Source organism: Triturus cristatus, chromosome 10, assembly GCF_964204655.1.
Source record: "Triturus cristatus chromosome 10, aTriCri1.1, whole genome shotgun sequence".
In the NCBI taxonomy this organism is placed as follows: domain Eukaryota; kingdom Metazoa; phylum Chordata; class Amphibia; order Caudata; family Salamandridae; genus Triturus; species Triturus cristatus.
The window spans coordinates 357,021,465-357,039,416 of NC_140593.1; the positions used below are offsets into that span (position 1 = coordinate 357,021,465).

Consider the following 17,952-nt stretch of genomic DNA (forward strand, 5'->3'; position numbering starts at 1 on the left):
AGTAGAGGGTCAGCGCTACATGATTTCCACTGTTGGGAAATTTAATTTTAATTGCACAAATCTTTATTTTAAAAATTAGGCCTCAGTACAACTTAACATTGGTCATCAGTTCCCCACTCACCCGCATTTGTTGGTAGGGAAGTCTGGGCTCAGTTGACAGCCTGCACGCCTCGGTCCGACTCGGTGATTATCGCCGTTGAGCGGAGGGCGGACAGGCAGACCCAGTCACTTCCGCGTTACGGGCGGTTAGCGCTCTAGCTTCTGAGTGTGAGGACTACAAAGGCTGCTTGTCACTCTAAGCGCGCAGCGGTTGCGCGCAGGGGTGCGCCTTAGTACGCGTCGAAGACGAGCCAAAGAGAAGCCCGTCTGCGCCCGTCCGCGACTGGACGAGACTAGGGGCTAGAGGACATGGCCCGTAGTGTTGCTCTCCCTGCTGCCCATACTAAACCTCGGGTAAGATACTCTCCAGCAGATTTGTTACGTATCCGTAAGCCTCTGCTGCAGGGCTGTACGGGAGGGGAAGGTTTTTTGCCTGAGGGTCCTTTTTCTTGCCGGAAATGTCAATATCAAGCTCTCTCTGACCACTCGCAAAACCTACCGCATGAAATACCCTCTATAACTGTACCCCCACAGGACTCTTGTAAGAGCAGAAATCTGCTGTGCAACATCAGATCTCTGTCTAAACACTATAGTGAAGTATGGGACATGATTGCCTCGGTCCAACCCGAACTCTGTTATCTGACAGAAACATGGTTTAAACCGCACTCTGTCCCAGCTATTACATTAGGGATCCCAGATGGCTACAAAATAGCCAGGCTAGATCGCCCTGCCAAGACAGGGGGAGGTATTGCCATTGTATATAAGAATAACTTATCTATTACCATCTTAGAGGAAATGAGTACTCCAGACTTAGAAATTCTGGTATTTAAAATCTGCATTTCCACGAAAATCAGCTATAAAGGGGCATTGGTCTATCGCTCTCCTGGCCCCTGTACCAGCTTTAACATCTTGCTGTTGGAGATACTTGCCAGACACATTGATACTGAGAACGAATTTATACTTCTAGGAGATTTCAATGTGCATAGCGATCTGAAAGATAATGTTGAGGCACAATCCTTACTAACATATCTCTTTGTTTGGATTAACCCTAATGAATACTGGCCCCACACATTTAGCAGGACACTCTCTGGACCTCATTTTCTCCAATAAACCTAACACCTTGCTATGCGCCTCTCCTACTCAAGTTAATTGGACAGATCACTTTGTCTTGGAATTCCTCACCTTCCACTCAGGTAAAGCTCCCCCTCAGGTGCAAGCCCTTCCTACCAGGCGTAGGCCATGGCACAAGATCACTCCGGAAATATTTCAGGAGCATTTTGCTGCATCCCCCCATCTGCTCTGGAGAGAATGTTGACAAGGCGTTAGCCAACTATAATCGGGCCATTCTTAAGGTGGTTAATAGGATTGCCCCCATGAAAACCTACAAACCTCGCTTAGCTCGCAAACAGGAAGTATGGTTTACGGAGCACTTGAGATCTCTTAAACAACAGGCGAGGAAACTAGAAAAGGTGTGGAGAACGACCCACGATGAAATTGACAAGAATCATTTCTGGGCAGCTCTAACTAAGTATCATAAAGAAATTCGTAACGCCCGGAAATCTCACATACAGGCTCTTCTTTTAGCAGCAGGAAATACTCCCAGGATCCTATATCAAACCTTAAACTCATTTGTGAAACCAGCAGCCTGTGAAACCTCTGAATTAGCTTCACAACAACTTTGCAATGAAGTTGCTCAGTTTTTCACAAACAAAATAAATAAGATTCATGACGACATTTCTAAATCCAATCTATCTACCATTGGAGAGATGTCATTATTCTTAGAAAAGGAAAAAGAGTCAGGATCTACGCCCTTGCAATCTTTTTCTCTTATCTCCCTGATGGATACCGAATTCTATCTTGGTCAGATCAAAAGCGGGAGCCCTTCCGACATTATCCCGGCCAGAATCATCCCGGTAATAGGAAAAAGTCTGAGCCCACAGATTCAATGTCTCATTAATCTTTCACTGACGGAGGGGCAAGTCCCTGGGGAATGGAAAAAAGCACTAGTAAGGCCCATCAGAAAAAACTCCTCCATCCCCTGGACCGACATATCTAATCTTAGGCCCATCTCTTTACTCCCTTTATTGGGGAAACTTATAGAGAAACACGTTAACAAACAGGTATCACACTACATTGAACAGTCTGGTAAACTAGATAGCTCTCAGTTTGGCTTTAGACCAAAACATAGTACTGATTCCGCCTTGCTATCTGTGACTGATGACCTTCACATGTACCAGGATAGAGGGTATTCGGTGATCTTGGTACTGTTGGATTTATCGGCGGCGTTCGATACGATATCCCATAAAATCTTAATCGAACGTCTGACCGCAATTGGGATTGAGAGCACAGCGCTAACCTGGCTAAAGAGTTTTCTATCTGACCGTACCCAAGCCGTTAGCATGGGCTTATTTCGGTCGACAAACTTACATCACGAAGGGGGTGCCACAGGGCTCTTGTCTAAGCCCGACTCTTTTTAACATCTATGTGGCACCCCTGGCCAGAATATTGAGAGACTTTGGGTTTGTCCCTGTCTCTTACGCTGATGATACTCAGCTCTTATTCCCTTTCAAACATCTTACCGACGAAGTGAGGGTGGCCTTTTCAGATGGCATGAAGGCTATGGCGAATTGGATGAAATCCAACTATCTCCAATGTAATGTAAATAAGACCGAAGTCATGCTTTTTTGGGAGGTTAGAACTCTCTGGACTCCGGATTGGTGGCCATGTGAGCCTGGTCAAGTACCTGAACCTAAACTGGTCGTAAAAAACCTAGGGGTTCGTGTTGATCGGGAGCTCACTCTCAAACAACATGGCAATTGGGTGGTTGGCCAATGTTTTCATATTATTGGACTTTTACGTAAAGTTTTTCCACTCTTACCTGATTCCACCAGAAAAACCTTGGTTCAGGCACTAGTACTGAGTCGCCTGGATTATTACAACGGACTCTTGCTGTCAGCTCATGAGGGAGTCCTAGCAAAACTCCAGGTGATACAAAACACCGCGGCGAGACTTGTGCTGAATGCCCCCCCCCAGAACACCTTCCAAACCCCTCCTTGACAAATTACATTGGCTCCCAGTCCGTAAGAGGATTACTTTTAAGACATGCTGTCTCATCCATAGGACCATACATGGATCTGGACCCTCTTATTGGAAGCATAAATTTATTCCGTACAACCCCACTCGGCCTCTTAGGTCTAGTAGCCAACTCCTACTTAAAGTACCTACCACAAAGAAGATCAGACAAGGTGGGAAAGCCTTGTCGATGGCCGGTCCAATTTTATGGAATAAACTTCCTCTCGAACTCAGGCAATGCTCAGAACACTTTGTTTTTAGGAAAAAACTTAAAACGTTTTTATTTTAGAAACCTGTCAACCGTTCCATGTATGTAACGCTGAATTGAACTGTACGATAGACCTCCTGCAGCTGCCGGCCTCTTTTTCTTCTCTCTCTTTTTTTTCTGTGCGCAGAGATACTCTTGTCAAGAGTCGATTCAAGCGCGGTATAAATCCATAAATAAATAAATAAGTCACACCTGACTCCCTCTCAGAAGCTTCTTTTCATCGGAGCAGTCATGGATACAACGCAGTTTCGGGCTTATCCTCCGGAAAAGCGAGTCTGGGATATTCGGGCTATGATTCCGATCTTTCAACCTCTATCCCGGGTTTCGGTCAGAATGACCCTGAGGCTGCTGGGCCTCGTGGCCTCCTGCATCCTGCTGGTGGGTCATGCCAGTTGGCATATGCGGCTCTGAAGTTCCAGTGGGTACAGCATATGGGGAATCTTTCCGATTGCGTCCAGATCTCGGAGAGCACTGCACACCAACTGCAGTGGTGGCTAACGAACCAGGATTGGGTCAACGGCAGATCACTCTCCTTTCCCCAACCAGAGTTCACAGTGGTGACAGATGCATCACTTCTGGGGTGGGACGGCCTCTTGGGAGAGGCAGAGATCAGAGGCCTCTGGTCTCCGGCGGAGTCCGGCCTCCACATCAACCTTCTGATCTGTCTGCACTGGTGGCATTCATTCCTTCCTTCTGTCCGGGGAAGAGTAGTGCAGGTGTTCACGGACAACACCACCGCCATGTGGTACTGCAACAAACAGGGCGGGGTGGGTTTGTGGACCCTATGTCAAGAGGCATTCCTCCTTTGGACATGGCTGGAACATCAGGGTATATCTCTGGTGGTTCAACACCTGGCAGGTTCATTGAACGCCGGGGCGGACAAGCTCAGTCGCAGGTGCATGATGGATCACGAATGGCGTCTTCATTCGGAGATCGTGCAAGGTCTCTTTCCGCAGTGGAGAGAGCCTTGGTTAGATCTATTCGCTACTGAAAAGAACACGCAATGTCAGCAGTTCTGCATGTTGGAATTTCCAAAGCGGCAATCGCTCTGCGAAGCTTTGCGTCGCGAGTGGAGATGCGGTCTTCTATACACCTTTCTGCCTATACTACTTTTGTACAGAGTGCTGAAGAAGATCAAGCGCGACCGGGCCCAAGTCATTCTTGTGGCTCCAGATTCGGCACGAAGAGTCTGGTATCCTGAGCTCTTGCACATGGCCATCGATTCTCCGATCGGACTGCCTCTTCGGGAGGATCTTCTGTCGCAGCAATCTGGGATGGTCCTCCACCCGAACCTGTCCAGCCTCCACTTCCTTGCCTGGAGATTGTGCAGCGACAGAAACAGCTTTCGACCTTCCTCCCGAAGTCTGTAATGTTACCTTGGCAGCCAGGCGTTCCACCACCAAAACGGTATATGCTTGTAGATGGAACAAATTTGTGGTATGGTTGCCAGCAAAGGCTGTGGATCCCCTCTGCTCCTCTGTCTGAGGTTTTTTGGTTCCTCCTTTCTTTGGCCCAACAGGGCTGTGCTCTGGGCACCCTTAAGGGCTATCTATCGGTCATTTCAGCCTTTCTTCGGCTTCCTGATCAGCTTTCTCTTTTCAAGTCCCCTATTGTAAATAGATTTCTTAAGGGTATTACTCACCTCTTTACTCCTATTACTTTCGTAATGCCCCAGTATGACTTGAATCTGGTCTTGAATTACCTTATGTGCGCTCCTTTCGAGCCACTACAAAATTTTCCTCTCAGACTCTTGACCTTAAAAACTGCTTTTCTGGTTGCCATCACCTCTGCTCGTAGGGTGAGTGAGCTTCAGCCTCTGTCTTCTAAGTCTCCTTTGCTTGCTGTTCATCCGGGCAAGGTTGTCCTTCGAACTCATCCTTTTTTCCCCAAAATGGTTACCTCTTTCCACATTGGACAAACCATCACATTGCCCACCTTCCCGCCCTCGCATCATTCAAAGGAGGAAGAGAGACTCCACCGTCTGGATCCAAAATGTGCGCAATCTTTCTATCTGGATCGCACCAAACAATTCCGGGTGGATGACCAGCTCTTTGTTGGCTATGTGGGTGCCAAGAAAGGTCTGGTCTTGCAAAAACAGACCATCTCTCGTGGGTCGTTATTTGCATCAAAATTTGTTATTCCTTGGCAAATAAGGAATCTCCAGTGGGACTGCGTGCCCATTCTGCTAGGGCGACAGCAGCCACTACTGCTTCGGGACGTGGAATCCTCCTTTGTGACATCTGTCAGGCAGCCACGTGGGCATCCCTGTACACGTTTACAAAACACTACTGCCTGGACAGCCATGTCCAGAAAGACCATTCAGTTCTCCAGGACTTTCGGTTGTGAACTTAGTCTGCAGACCCTCCTCCGGGGTTGGTATTGCTGGGGTATCCATTCTAAGGTAAGGAATCTATAGCTACTAGTCTATTTCAGATGAACAAGTTACAGTAACGATATATCTGTAAGAGACATATATTAGTTATAGGTTCCTTACCGCCCCACCCATTCTCACTGTTCTGCGAACTGACTTCTAGGTTAAGGGACTCCCTTTCAGGACCCTAGTTTTGTGCACCAGTGGTCAGTGTCTTGCATGGTTCTGCGCTTCTGGCGTGGCGTCAGCGCGCGAGGGCAGCGTCTAAGTAGATACCTCGACATCATCACGGCGAGCACGACGAGCGCGGAGTTGACCAATGCCACCTACCAACGCCCAGGGGTACTTGCTATGAAACATTTCTCCTGATCCAGCCTGACGCCTTAGGGGTAGTTCTAAGGAAAGGAATCTCTAACTCATATATGTCTCTTACAGATATATATCGTTACAGAAGGTAAGTAACTTGTTCTTATCAGCTACTACACTGTGGTTTGCATTATTGTCTTTTCTTGGCCTATCCCACCGCTATATATGGGTGGACCTCTTAGGCATATATCATGACTTGTGGCATGATGCCAGTTCATGTGCGAGACTCCCTGGCCACTCATGGCTGGACTCCAAAGCATAGACTCTAGTTAATGGAAGATTGCACCTTCTGCGATAGCTCCCATCTCCTCTGGGAAGTTTCCTACACCCCTTATTCAACCTGCATTAAACTGTATGGTGCAGACTACTCCAGCGATGTTGGTTATGTGCATGCATGATTCTATCTTTAATCACACTTTCCCCCATACCAATACCTATGTGCGGCTACAAGCTTGCAACGCTGTTTGAGCAGTCTGCCATACAGACATGAAACCAAAAGACTTCACACGTAAGCATCATCCGCTTACTCCCCTTCTTTCCCCCTATAAACTTGTTTAATGCTTAAACCTTCAGTCTCTCAATCCTTTATGTTTTAAATAGATGACAAGGTGTTGCAACAAAACCTAGTAAGAGCACAATTATGTTCCTTCCGCCCGACACTGAAACACCCCCTAATCGAGCTACCTGTCAGATCTTTAGTTGTAATTATTTCGAATTATTGCCTTAAAAAATGTGTTAGTTACATAAGCTGTGATTGCTCTTTATGGCCAAATGATATTATTGTGCCACATCTCTAAATGTGAAGTGAAGTTTTAACTGAAGCAGCACCACAATCAGTATAACCAAACTGTAATGAGTACTTTGGGTTTTCACTGTCTGGAACAGATAGCAAGGTCACCCGAAATCATGCTTCCTCCTTTTTAGAGTAGCAACATCAGCGTTTTTCGCTCTCTTTAAAAAGGGCATTCGGTAACTTTATGAATACTTTGCTTTCAGTGATACTTATTATTTGTTTTGTGTCATACTTTTTTCATTCTAGTTTGTCACTTTTTGTTTTTAGGAGGTTGAAAAGCTGCGCTCTGAAAATGCATTCCTGAAGGAAAACCGAAAATATGAAAACCCTGAAAGAACCAGTTCAAGTAGCTAAGACTTATTAACAGATTATGAATTTGCTAGGATAAAATATGTGAAGCCGTTGCTTTATATCTTGATCAGACCTGTTTGTAATGAAAAAAGATTGTGCAAAGCAGAGATCTTTGGAGCGATGCGTTAGTGGATTTAAACCTGCTGGGGATTTTCATGAATCTTTAGGTTTGCTGGTTCATTGTCCAGCCATGTCAAGTTTTGTAGGTATCAGTTTGCTTCCTCTATTTTTCAATCTGTTAAAATGGTCTTGTATTAAAGCAGCGAAACCTAACGGAAGAAGGCACTGTTGTCTACTACAACATTTTTTTGGAGCATTTTATTTGGATTTTCCGTAATAGATATTTTATTGCAAGCGATTGGAAAGGCTTATATTGCCAAATTTGGCTAAATATTACGAACTTTCCTTCCTTAATATTATATGCAAAAAATGTTCTGTATTTCATTTATTTTCTCTCTTCACTGGTTTCACAACAGGGTGTTTGTGTAGGTGTGTGTGTGTTTTAGTAAGTGGTTGCTGGGCGGGTGGCACAGAAAGAATTAATTACAAATAAAATGTACTTACGTTTCTGCACGACGTCCTCCTCGATCGATCTTCTCTCCTCGAGTCAGGCTCCCAACTCCCAAACCAACCCTAGCGCTGCTCTCATGCTGTTAACCAGCATGAGAGAAGCACCAGGATTGGAGGGAACGGGCTTTCTCAACGGTCTTACAAGTGCTGGAGGCCTGTACTTTCTCTGACCCAGCTGTCTAAGGCAGCTAAGTTAGAGAAGTTTAAAATGGGCATGTCTAGATGGCCATCAGAAGACGGCCAGCCATAGGGACATGCACACTTTAAACATACTCACCTGGCTCCCTGCAGCCACTCGGCAGCAATGGACTTGCCCCATCCTGACGCCAAGTTCAGGATGGTTTGGTTGCTGAAAAATAAAATGGCAAACTTTATTACCATTTTATTTTCCAGCTCGGGCCTGGGGCTTTTCTTTGTGGGGCGACGCTCCTCTGCTCAAATGGAGGAGCCGCCCCTGGTTTTAGTTCCTGTAAAATATACAATCCTACTTTGCGTTTCAGTGGATTTATATTCGGAGAATAAGCTTCCTTGACATTTCTCTAGTAATATCATTGTGTTGAGGTCTCCTCTTGTCCAGACTTCGACATCGCCTCAGGAACCTGAATTCTGTCACTACAACAAAAGGGAGCAGTGGCCATATAATCACTTTAGCTCCTATTTAGTACAGAACGTTTAATGCATAAGGAACTTCATGGTATAAGGAAAAGCAATACTAAAATGGGCAAGGAGTGTCCTTCTATTTAATGTCGTCTAAAAGTGCATTCTTGATGTTCTTACACTAGAAATTGCTAGAAAATGAGGTTTCTGTAATTACCATTGAACTTTGTCCAAAGCTTAGATTTTTAATTGTATACCTACAATAATTGTTTTATCTAAATGCCAGGAGAAAAAACTGTATTTGCGTATAAAAAATATAATTTGGAACAGCTCCTATTTTGCCTTCAGGATGAAATACCCCATAAATCGTCCTAACTTTTCCGATTTCTTTTTTGTTTTCGTTAAGAAGCGCAACCTCAAATGCAGAAAGTTTTTATATTCTGATGGCAGCTAATTTAATGCCCTGGCCATTGTCTTGTCTTTGTTTATGTTGTGTGTCATTTAAATTGTGTTGTAAATATTGCAAAACATTTTCTTATTTGTCATATGACATAATTTTCTTTAATTTTAAATAAAGTTTTTTATGTATGTAAACTGATTGATTTGTTTTATTGATACCTTAGCATCTCTCGTACCTACACATATATTACCTACTGGCGATAGCCAGTAGGTAGTTATAGTTAGGACCACGTTTCCATAGGAAAACCTCAACATTCTATTTTGAATAACTTTGGCGCCGGTCGACGAATCCTCGCGAATTTCTCAAAATAGGTGGGGCGCTACGCTCCGCTCCTACCCTGAAAGTCTCGGGGGGATTCGTCAAGCGGGGGCTGAGATAAAAGGGGGGTCCCAAAACGCGTTTTTCCCATGCATTTTTCCATAGGACTTTTAGAACGAGCTACAGCCCGAATGGCTGAACAGAATTACTCAAAATTTGGCAGAGAGGTAGTCCCTAGGTCAAGGAAGTGCCTTTTGTAGGTTTGGTGTAAATCTGTTCAGTAGATTCTGAGAAAATAGCCTTTAAATCAATATATATATCTGAGCCAGCTTACGGTACGCTTACCGTACGCTTACGGTAAGCGTACGGTGGCGTGCGCGAGCGCGATTCTGATTGGCTCTTAGATCTTAGTAAACATTCGAATCGGCCGAAACCAGGAAGCGGCGGCCGCCATTTTGTCTCTCGCACTGAGAGAGATTTTTAAAATCGGAAGCACAAAAACATGTAAAGGGGCTGTTTTGACAACTCCCTCCCACATAGTCATGTTGAGGGAGTCCCCAAACATCCCCCAAGTGCAAAAACGGTTTTATTTTTTTTTCGGCAATTTCGCGGGGAACGCTTACCGTACGCTTACGGTAAGCGTACGGTAAAAAAATAAAAATAAAAAAAACACTATCCACACTTACCCCACCCCCTGTGCTTTTGGTGGCCGAAGGCCACCAAATGTGCTGGGCTTATTACAATGGAAAAAAACACTATCCACACTTACCCCACCCCCTGTGCTTTTGGTGGCCGTAGGCCACCAAATGTACAGGGCTTATTATAAGGGAAAAAAACTTAGCATTTAAAAAACCGTACTAATTCACTGAAAAAACCATAGGTTTCACACACGTTATAGTTAGGAATTAGCATTTAAAAAACCTTGCAAATTCACTGAAAAAACCATAGGTTTCACACATGTTATAGTTAGTGGAAATTTTACTGATAAAAAACCAATGAAATTCCCCCGTTATAGTTAGCGCAGGCAACTATAACTCACGCGACCGCAATCCTCTGCTGATGACATATGTGTCTTTATGAAAAAAAAATATTTGTAATATATGTATAGCTAAAAATGTATGGAAGAAGGCATGGGCAAATAAGTGTCTAAATACAGTATTAGCATCAGCAGAGGATTGTGGTCGCGTGAGTTATAGTTGCCTGCGCTAACTATAACGGGGGAATTTCATTGGTTTTTTATCAGTAAAATTTCCACTAACTATAACATGTGTGAAACCTATGGTTTTTTCAGTGAATACATATATATATATATATATATATATATATATATATATATTTGATATCTCCTACTGTGGTGCAGCTGTTCCGGTATAGAAGAGTCACTGTGAGGGTGGAGAGCTCTATATACAGCTGCACCACAGTAGGAGATACAAATTCAGGGAACTGGACACAGCAGGATTTGAAATTCTTCTTTATTCAGTCCTATGCCGGCACTAAATCAAGAACCGGACGCAAATGCGTTTCGGCTTATGCCTTCAACTGGGCAACCTGTACCCCGCCACCAACGTGACTTAAGAACAGTCCTTCATTCGTACTGCCCTCAATGTTGCTGAGCAGATGCCATGTTTGTTTATTAGCTTAATTCCCGCTCCCAACGGTAAATTATAATCTTCAACCCATTTGTTTCATAAATAGATCTTATCAAACCTCCTGCTACTATCATAGTCAGTTGTACTCAAATTCCTGTTCTTGTCTCATCGCAGATGTCAATGCAATATAGATCTACATTCAACCCGAAATGATGACCTTTTTCAGACAATGGAATGCAAATATGTAAAATAATGGATTCAAATTCATTTCAATCTATAGGTAGAAAAATGATGAAACAACATAACTATGCCTTGATGGTGTGTACTATACGTGGAACAACATACTTTAATTTTGCACTCACGCCACCGAAACAGGCCGGACGTGTATAAAGTGATAACCAATGTCTGGTCCATGGCGTACTCAACTAATTGAACTGAGTTAAAAAAAAAGCCCAGGTTCTCAGCCTCATCGTTAAATACACAATTAAATTGCCAATAAGTAAATTATGAAAAAGACCTTCGAAGAATAATAGGGAACAACACTAAATGTGAAAATTTGCAAATATACGGATACATCATATGGCTACGATTCTATTAGACTCGTCAAAATATTAGACACGGGCATCTATTATAAAGGCGTAAAATTTGGAATATATAATCAAGGTGTTTTTTTTTTTTTTTTTAAATGACCAAGAAATATTAATAAAAAGCCACTGTGTCAAATATGTAAAATGGAAAAGTGCAATATCCATTTGTTTGATATAGGCCTCTTGGTCCTAAAAGGAAAAAGTGCCAGAACCATAGGGGTATGTTTGACAACGGCACTAAAGTGACTCGGTGCCAAAGTGCAAAGAAGCAGGAATGCAAAACTGCAACTCCCACTGATTAGATATAAGCATTTTGATCTACAATGAGGGATTGTGCCAGATCCAAAGCAGAGTACTACACTGTGGCACAAATGTGACAGTCTGCCAATGTGCAAGATGTCAAAAGTCCTAATTAGCAAGTCTCTCCACACATCATCTGACGGCCAACCTATAACTTCCATCGAAGTATTATAGTGGATATTTATCTTTGATGTACATATTCTGAAAAAGGTACCGAGACCTTATAAGAATATCCAGAAATTGGCAGTGAAATGTCACTGTGCCAATTTCCAAAATACAAAAGTCCAACTTCTCTATCCATCGTTCATCATCCCCATGGTCAGAACATATTCGCAAAGAATACTATTGCCTCAAGTGGCGTGGAGATATAATAGCCTCTTAATGCTTAATATTGAGATTCCCATGACCTCAAGTACAGATATCATGATGTACGACATTGTCTTTGTAATCAAAACATAGGTGGCGGACAACTGGAACACAGCATGCAGGGTCATTTCATATCAAGAGCAAAGAAAATACATAAAATCAAATTAACAACGTGACTGTTCATAGATTGTCCATATTCGCTCTCTAATGCATGCTGTTTCATATTTCCTATCAGCGAGTCATATAGGTGCCAGGGAAGTATCTATATCAAGAGGCAATTCAGAGAATAGCAATAAATAACCATCCTACATCCTCTCATGATGTCACAGATTCCGCATCTCTTAATGGTCATATCTCTATCAGACGTCAGTGCAGTGTCAAGTATCAATACAATTAAATGTGAACATGTAGCTCTTCATCAAAGCTGTGCCTCCATGGTTTCTCTGTTTCAAACAAGATGATAGTCTTTGATTCTTATCTATGCAACTCAAGTTCACGATCACTTTTGCACGGGTGGGCCTTGATATGTTTCATGCCATAAAAAGTCAAGCTGCTAGGATTTCTCTGGTGCACCTCCCAGAGATGTTTGACCATAGGATAATTTCTATCATCATTTGCTATGGCCCTGAGGTGCTGCAGGATCCGAATTTTCATTTTATGGATTGTGCTCCCAACATATGTCATATGGCAACATTCCAAACATATCATAAATTCAGTATCACAGGTGATTCTCTCTTTTATGGTGCAAGATCCCCACTTTATTTGTGTTGTATGTCATTTAAATTGTACTGTAAATATTGCAAAACATTTGTTGCACAACATGTTATTTGTCGTATGACATAATTTGCTTTAATTTTAAATAGTTTTGTATGTATGTAAAGTGATTGATTTGTTTTTTGATACCTAAACATCTCATACCTAAACTTGTGTATATATATATATATTCACACAAAAAAACATAGGTTTCAGGGACATTATAGTTAGTTGGACATTTGACTTATATAAAACCATAGAAATTGCCCCGTTCTAGTTAGTTGAGCTAACTATAACTCTCGCACCCGCAATGTACTGCTGATGACATCACATGTTACATCACTGATGACATCATCCACGTGATAATCTGATGCACATACTGATGCCCTAATATAAACTGTGATACACCCACTCTAAAATACAGACTATTTTTGAAACCATACACACAACAATGCCAGATACTGCATACCACCCACTATTTCCTAGGTCTACACACACATCCAGTCACTTATACATGCAGTTACTCATCAATACAGTACTATAATATGCACTCATACACCTATACATAGTCACACTCCACCACTCATCCGTAGTTACTCACACACCTAGTCAGTCATGCAAAGAATCAATCACATACCCATTTACTCATGTATACAGTTATACACACCAACTCCGTTATTTATACACACACCACGTCACTTATTTATGTAGATACTAACACATACTTACTGTCTTATACCCATCACTGATACAAGCAGGCACTCATTTATACACCCATTCTTCAAATAACTTACTCTCACGTATAGTCATCTATATACTCCAACACTCACATATACTGCCTTAAAACATATGTAGTTAGTCACACGTATACCACTGAGACATTCATTCACTCACCAACACACCCATACATACACTAAGTCACTCATACAGCCCTTCCCATATGCACTTTTGAATCCATACAACCAGTGAATCACCCACTCGACATCTATGCACAGTCACAAACCCCTTCACCCACCCACACAGACACTCGGGCACCCATACAGATACTCAGACAACAAATCAATATCTCATGTAGACACACATGTAGCTACTCGCCAACCCATGCAGTTGCTTACACATCAACTGAGAGACTAATACAGACTTTCACACAGTTTAGTCACTAACCCATGCATTCAGTAACACACGTTCAATCACTCACTTATACAGTCAGTCATGCATCTACTAAATAATCCCTTCAGGCACTTGTAAATCTACTCATTCTTCAATACACTGTTGCGGGGATTCTGCTCATGCACAGAACTATGCACAGGAAACCAGGACCTCAGTGAATTGTGGTGTACCAAAAAACTCAACTCCGTACCCAGAACCCCTATCCGACTAGCATCAGTGTCTCATTCGTTCTCCGTATCATCTCGAAGCTACCAATGATTAGACAACCCAGAACAAGCGACTTGGAGTACTCTCAGGAATGGTGGGAATCAGAAACACCTTTTCGTTATTATTCTCATATCAGTCCACAACAAGAGTAATCAAATTCACGGAAAAGTTTAGAATGTTTATTTTTAACTACATGCTCTAAGGGGCAGTACTTTGGCTAACATAGGCAGACAAATGATTAGAAATTAAACCATCAGCATTGTATCTGAAAGAAACACGTTAGTTAGATTCCTCACCTTAGAATATCCCCAGGCGTCAGACTGGATCCGGAAGATTTTTCGTCAGCAATACCCCTTGCGCGTCGCTAGGCGTCGTCTGCGGCTCCGCGTCCGTCGTCTGCGTCGTGCTCCGGGATGACGTCGTCGGAGTACTTAGACGCCGCCCTCGCGCGCTGACGTCAGTTCTTCTTTTTTCCGCGCCAGTAAGCGCAGATCCGGGAGAGCTACCCCTTTTAGTCTTTTTTGACTAAGTTTTTTGATCCTTTTTGATCTTGTCTCGACTCCGGTGCCGGTAGGATGCCTGGTTTCAAAGCCTGTACTGACTGTAACCGCTTGATGTCGGTTACGTATCATCACCGCCGGTGCCTTTACTGTTTGGGCCTCGACAACGACGCGGAGTCGTGTTCGGACTGCAAGGCCCTGACCTCGAAGGCTAGACGGGAGCGGTCCCGTAAGCTCCTCGAGATTCGCCACTCAGCTCCACGCCCCTCTCGATTCCGGTCCAGGAGGAGGTCCAAGGATCGGTCGTGGAGCCGCAGCCGACGTCATCATCGCTCGTCTGGCTCCAAGTCTTCGGGTAAGTCGAAGCACTCCAAGAAGTCCAAGAGGCAACACCGCTCTTCGGACTCCCCTCGCCGGTCGCGCGACTCGGCCGAGGGTCAGGGTGGTTCCACCCACGCGGCTCCAGCGGAGCCGCAGGCGCCGCGCAAGTCCCCATACCCGCCTGTCCCTGGGACTGAAGCGACGCCGGCGGAAGTCAGTGCCTTCCTCTCGGCCATGAGGAGCCTGGCTCCGCCGTCGACGCCCGCTGGCACGCCTTCGGGCCCCGCGGACCCGACTGGGCAACCTTGCATGCCGGCGGCTTCGGCGCAGTCGCCGGCACCGACGCCGCAGGTCCCCGAGGGACTCGCCCCGAGTCCCCGTCGACGCCTGTCGACCTCGTAACGCCTCCTCTGCCGGCGTCGACACCGGTTCCACCTCCGACGCCGGCTCCGCTCGGCGTCGTTCCCCAGTTCAGCCCCCCTCCGGATCCGGCGCCGTTGCGGCGTCGAAGGACGCCGCATACGGCGCCGTTAGAGACACATTATGTCTACCGTCCGGCTCTGATCCTTCCTCCTGTTTACCAGGAATCGGATGACGGGGGCAAATGGGAGGGGTCCGAGGATCCTATGGCCGTTCAGGCACAGCTGTCACAGGACTGGGCAGATGAACTGGGGGAGGCCAGTGGTCTGGATACCTCACCAGACACTGGATTCATCTCTCCTCCGACTGTGGCTTCGGAGGAGGGTGCTTCTTTTTCTGTGGTGCTGCGCAAGGCGGCCGCAGCCCTTGGGTTCGAGCTGCCTGCCGTGGCTGTGAGGACTAACGTCCTCACCGAGGTGCTTCAGTGTGCAGCAAGCTCCACTGAGCCTCTGCTGCAATTCAATGAGGCCCTCCTTGACGTTCTGCAGGGCACCTGGTCCAAGCCCTCCACAGTTTCTCCTGTGGACAGGAACGTTGCCAGGCGCCACCGCCCTGCTCCGGGTGACCCCAGTTTTCTGTCCCAACACCCCACCCCCGAGAGCCTGGTTATCCAGGCTTCTACCTCCCAATCCTCCTTCCCGACAGCCCCGCCGGACCGGGATTCCAAGAGACTGGAACAGTTCGGCAAAAAGCTGTTCTCCTCCCTTAGTTTGGGTCTGCGGTCTTTAAACACCGCCTGTCTTTTGGACCGTTATTCCCACTCTGTGGGATACGGTGGAGGACGTGCTGCCCCTGTGCTCGGAGGAGGCCCGAACACGACTTACCCAGGCTCTGGCCGATGGGAGGGATGCAGCACGACATGCAATCCGATGTGGGCTTGACACGACGGACTCGCTGGGTAGGGCGATTTCTACCACGGTGGCGCTTAGACGTTACGCCTGGCTGCGGTCCACGTCTTTTTCGGGGGATGTGCAGAGCACTCTCATGGACATGCCCTTTGATGGCACTCGCCTTTTTGTTGAGAAAGCAGACAGTGCGCTGAATCGCTTTAAGGACTCCCGGGCTACGGCCAAGTCCTTGGGCCTCTCGGCCCCGCGATCGCAACCTTCCGCTTTTCGCCCCTTTTGTGGCCAAGGAAGGGGAGCCTCCTCACGTCCGCCTAGCCACCAGCCGCAGACCCAACCTGCGCGATGTCGCGGACGTGGTTTCCGCCAAGGCGGTTCTGGAGGCCGACGCGGTCAGCCCACATCCACCCCGGCAGCATCCGCCTCCAAGCCTTCCTAGTCCGAGCTTTCCGGCCCATTCCTCGCCAGTGGGCGGCAGAGTTCGCCATCACCTGCTCCACTGGCGTACCATCACTTCGGACAGATGGGTGCTGCAACTCGTCCGAAGGGGCTACTCCCTCCCTTTCGAGACGACCCCTCAGGCCATGCCACCGCAGCGCCACCGTATCTCGGAGGATCATTTGAATCTTCTACGGGAGGAAGTTTCGGCCCTCTTGGCCAAAGAGGCCGTCTAGCGCGTTCCGAGTCCAGAAGTAGGTCGTGGTTGTTATTCCCACTACTTTCTGGTTCCCAAGAAGGGCAAGGGGGGCCTACGCCCTATCTTGGACCTCCGGAACGTCAATGCCTTCCTCCTGAAGGAACAGTTCAAAATTTTAACTTTGGCTCAGGTTCTAGCTGCCCTAGACCCTGGAGACTGGATGGTAGCGTTGGACTTGCAGGATGCTTATTTCCACATCCCCGTCCTGCCGGCCCACCGGAGTTACCTGCGGTTCACGGTGGGCCAGGAGCACTTTCAGTTCCCCGTGCTCTCCTTCGGCCTCACCAGTGCCCCTCGGGTGTTCACGAAAGTGATGGCGGTGGTCGCAGCTCATCTGCGCCGATCAGGGGTTCCAGTCTTCCCCTATCTAGACGACTGGTTGTTGAAGGCGGGCTCGCCCCAGGCAGTCGTCTCCCACCTCCAGACTACGGCGGATCTCCTGCATTTGCTGGGGTTTTCCATCAACGTGCCGAAGTCACACCTGAGTCCCTCTCAGAAGCTCCTCTTCATCGGAGCGGTTCTCGATTCGGCGCAGTTCCGGGTCTATCCGCTGGAACAGCGGGTCCGGGATATTCAGGCCCCGATTCCTATCTTTCGGCCTCTATCCTGGGTTTCGGTCAGGCTAGTGTTGTGGCTTCTGGGGCTGATGGCCTCCTGCATCCTACTAGTGCATCACGCCAGGCGGCGCATGCAGGCTCTGCAGTGGGACCTGAAGTTTCAGTGGGCCCAGCATCACGGAAACCTGTCCGACCATGTCTTGATCTCGGAGGGCACTGCACAGCAGTTGCAGTGGTGGCTCACGGACCGCGATTGGGTCATGGGCAAGAGCCTCTCCCTTCCCCAACCGGAGCATGTCGTAGTGACGGATGCGTCCCTCCTGGGATGGGGTGGCCATATGGGAGAGGCGGAGATCCGAGGTCTCTGGTCTCCGGCGGAGTCTCGTCTCCACATCAACCTGTTGGAGTTGAGAGCGATCCGACTTGCACTGATAG

General features: G+C 46.4%; 1 protein-coding gene across 1 annotated transcript in view; it reads left to right on the forward strand.

Annotated features, from left to right (window-relative positions):
• Positions 1 to 17,952, forward strand: part of LOC146789438 (kinesin-like protein KIF15-A) — a 645,535-nt gene that overhangs the window by 339,147 nt on the left and 288,436 nt on the right. Inside the window, exon 14 of the mRNA XM_085631097.1 lies at positions 7,237 to 7,315. Coding sequence (XP_085487223.1) covers positions 7,237 to 7,315 — 79 coding nt within the window. The remainder of the gene's footprint in view (positions 1 to 7,236; positions 7,316 to 17,952) is intronic.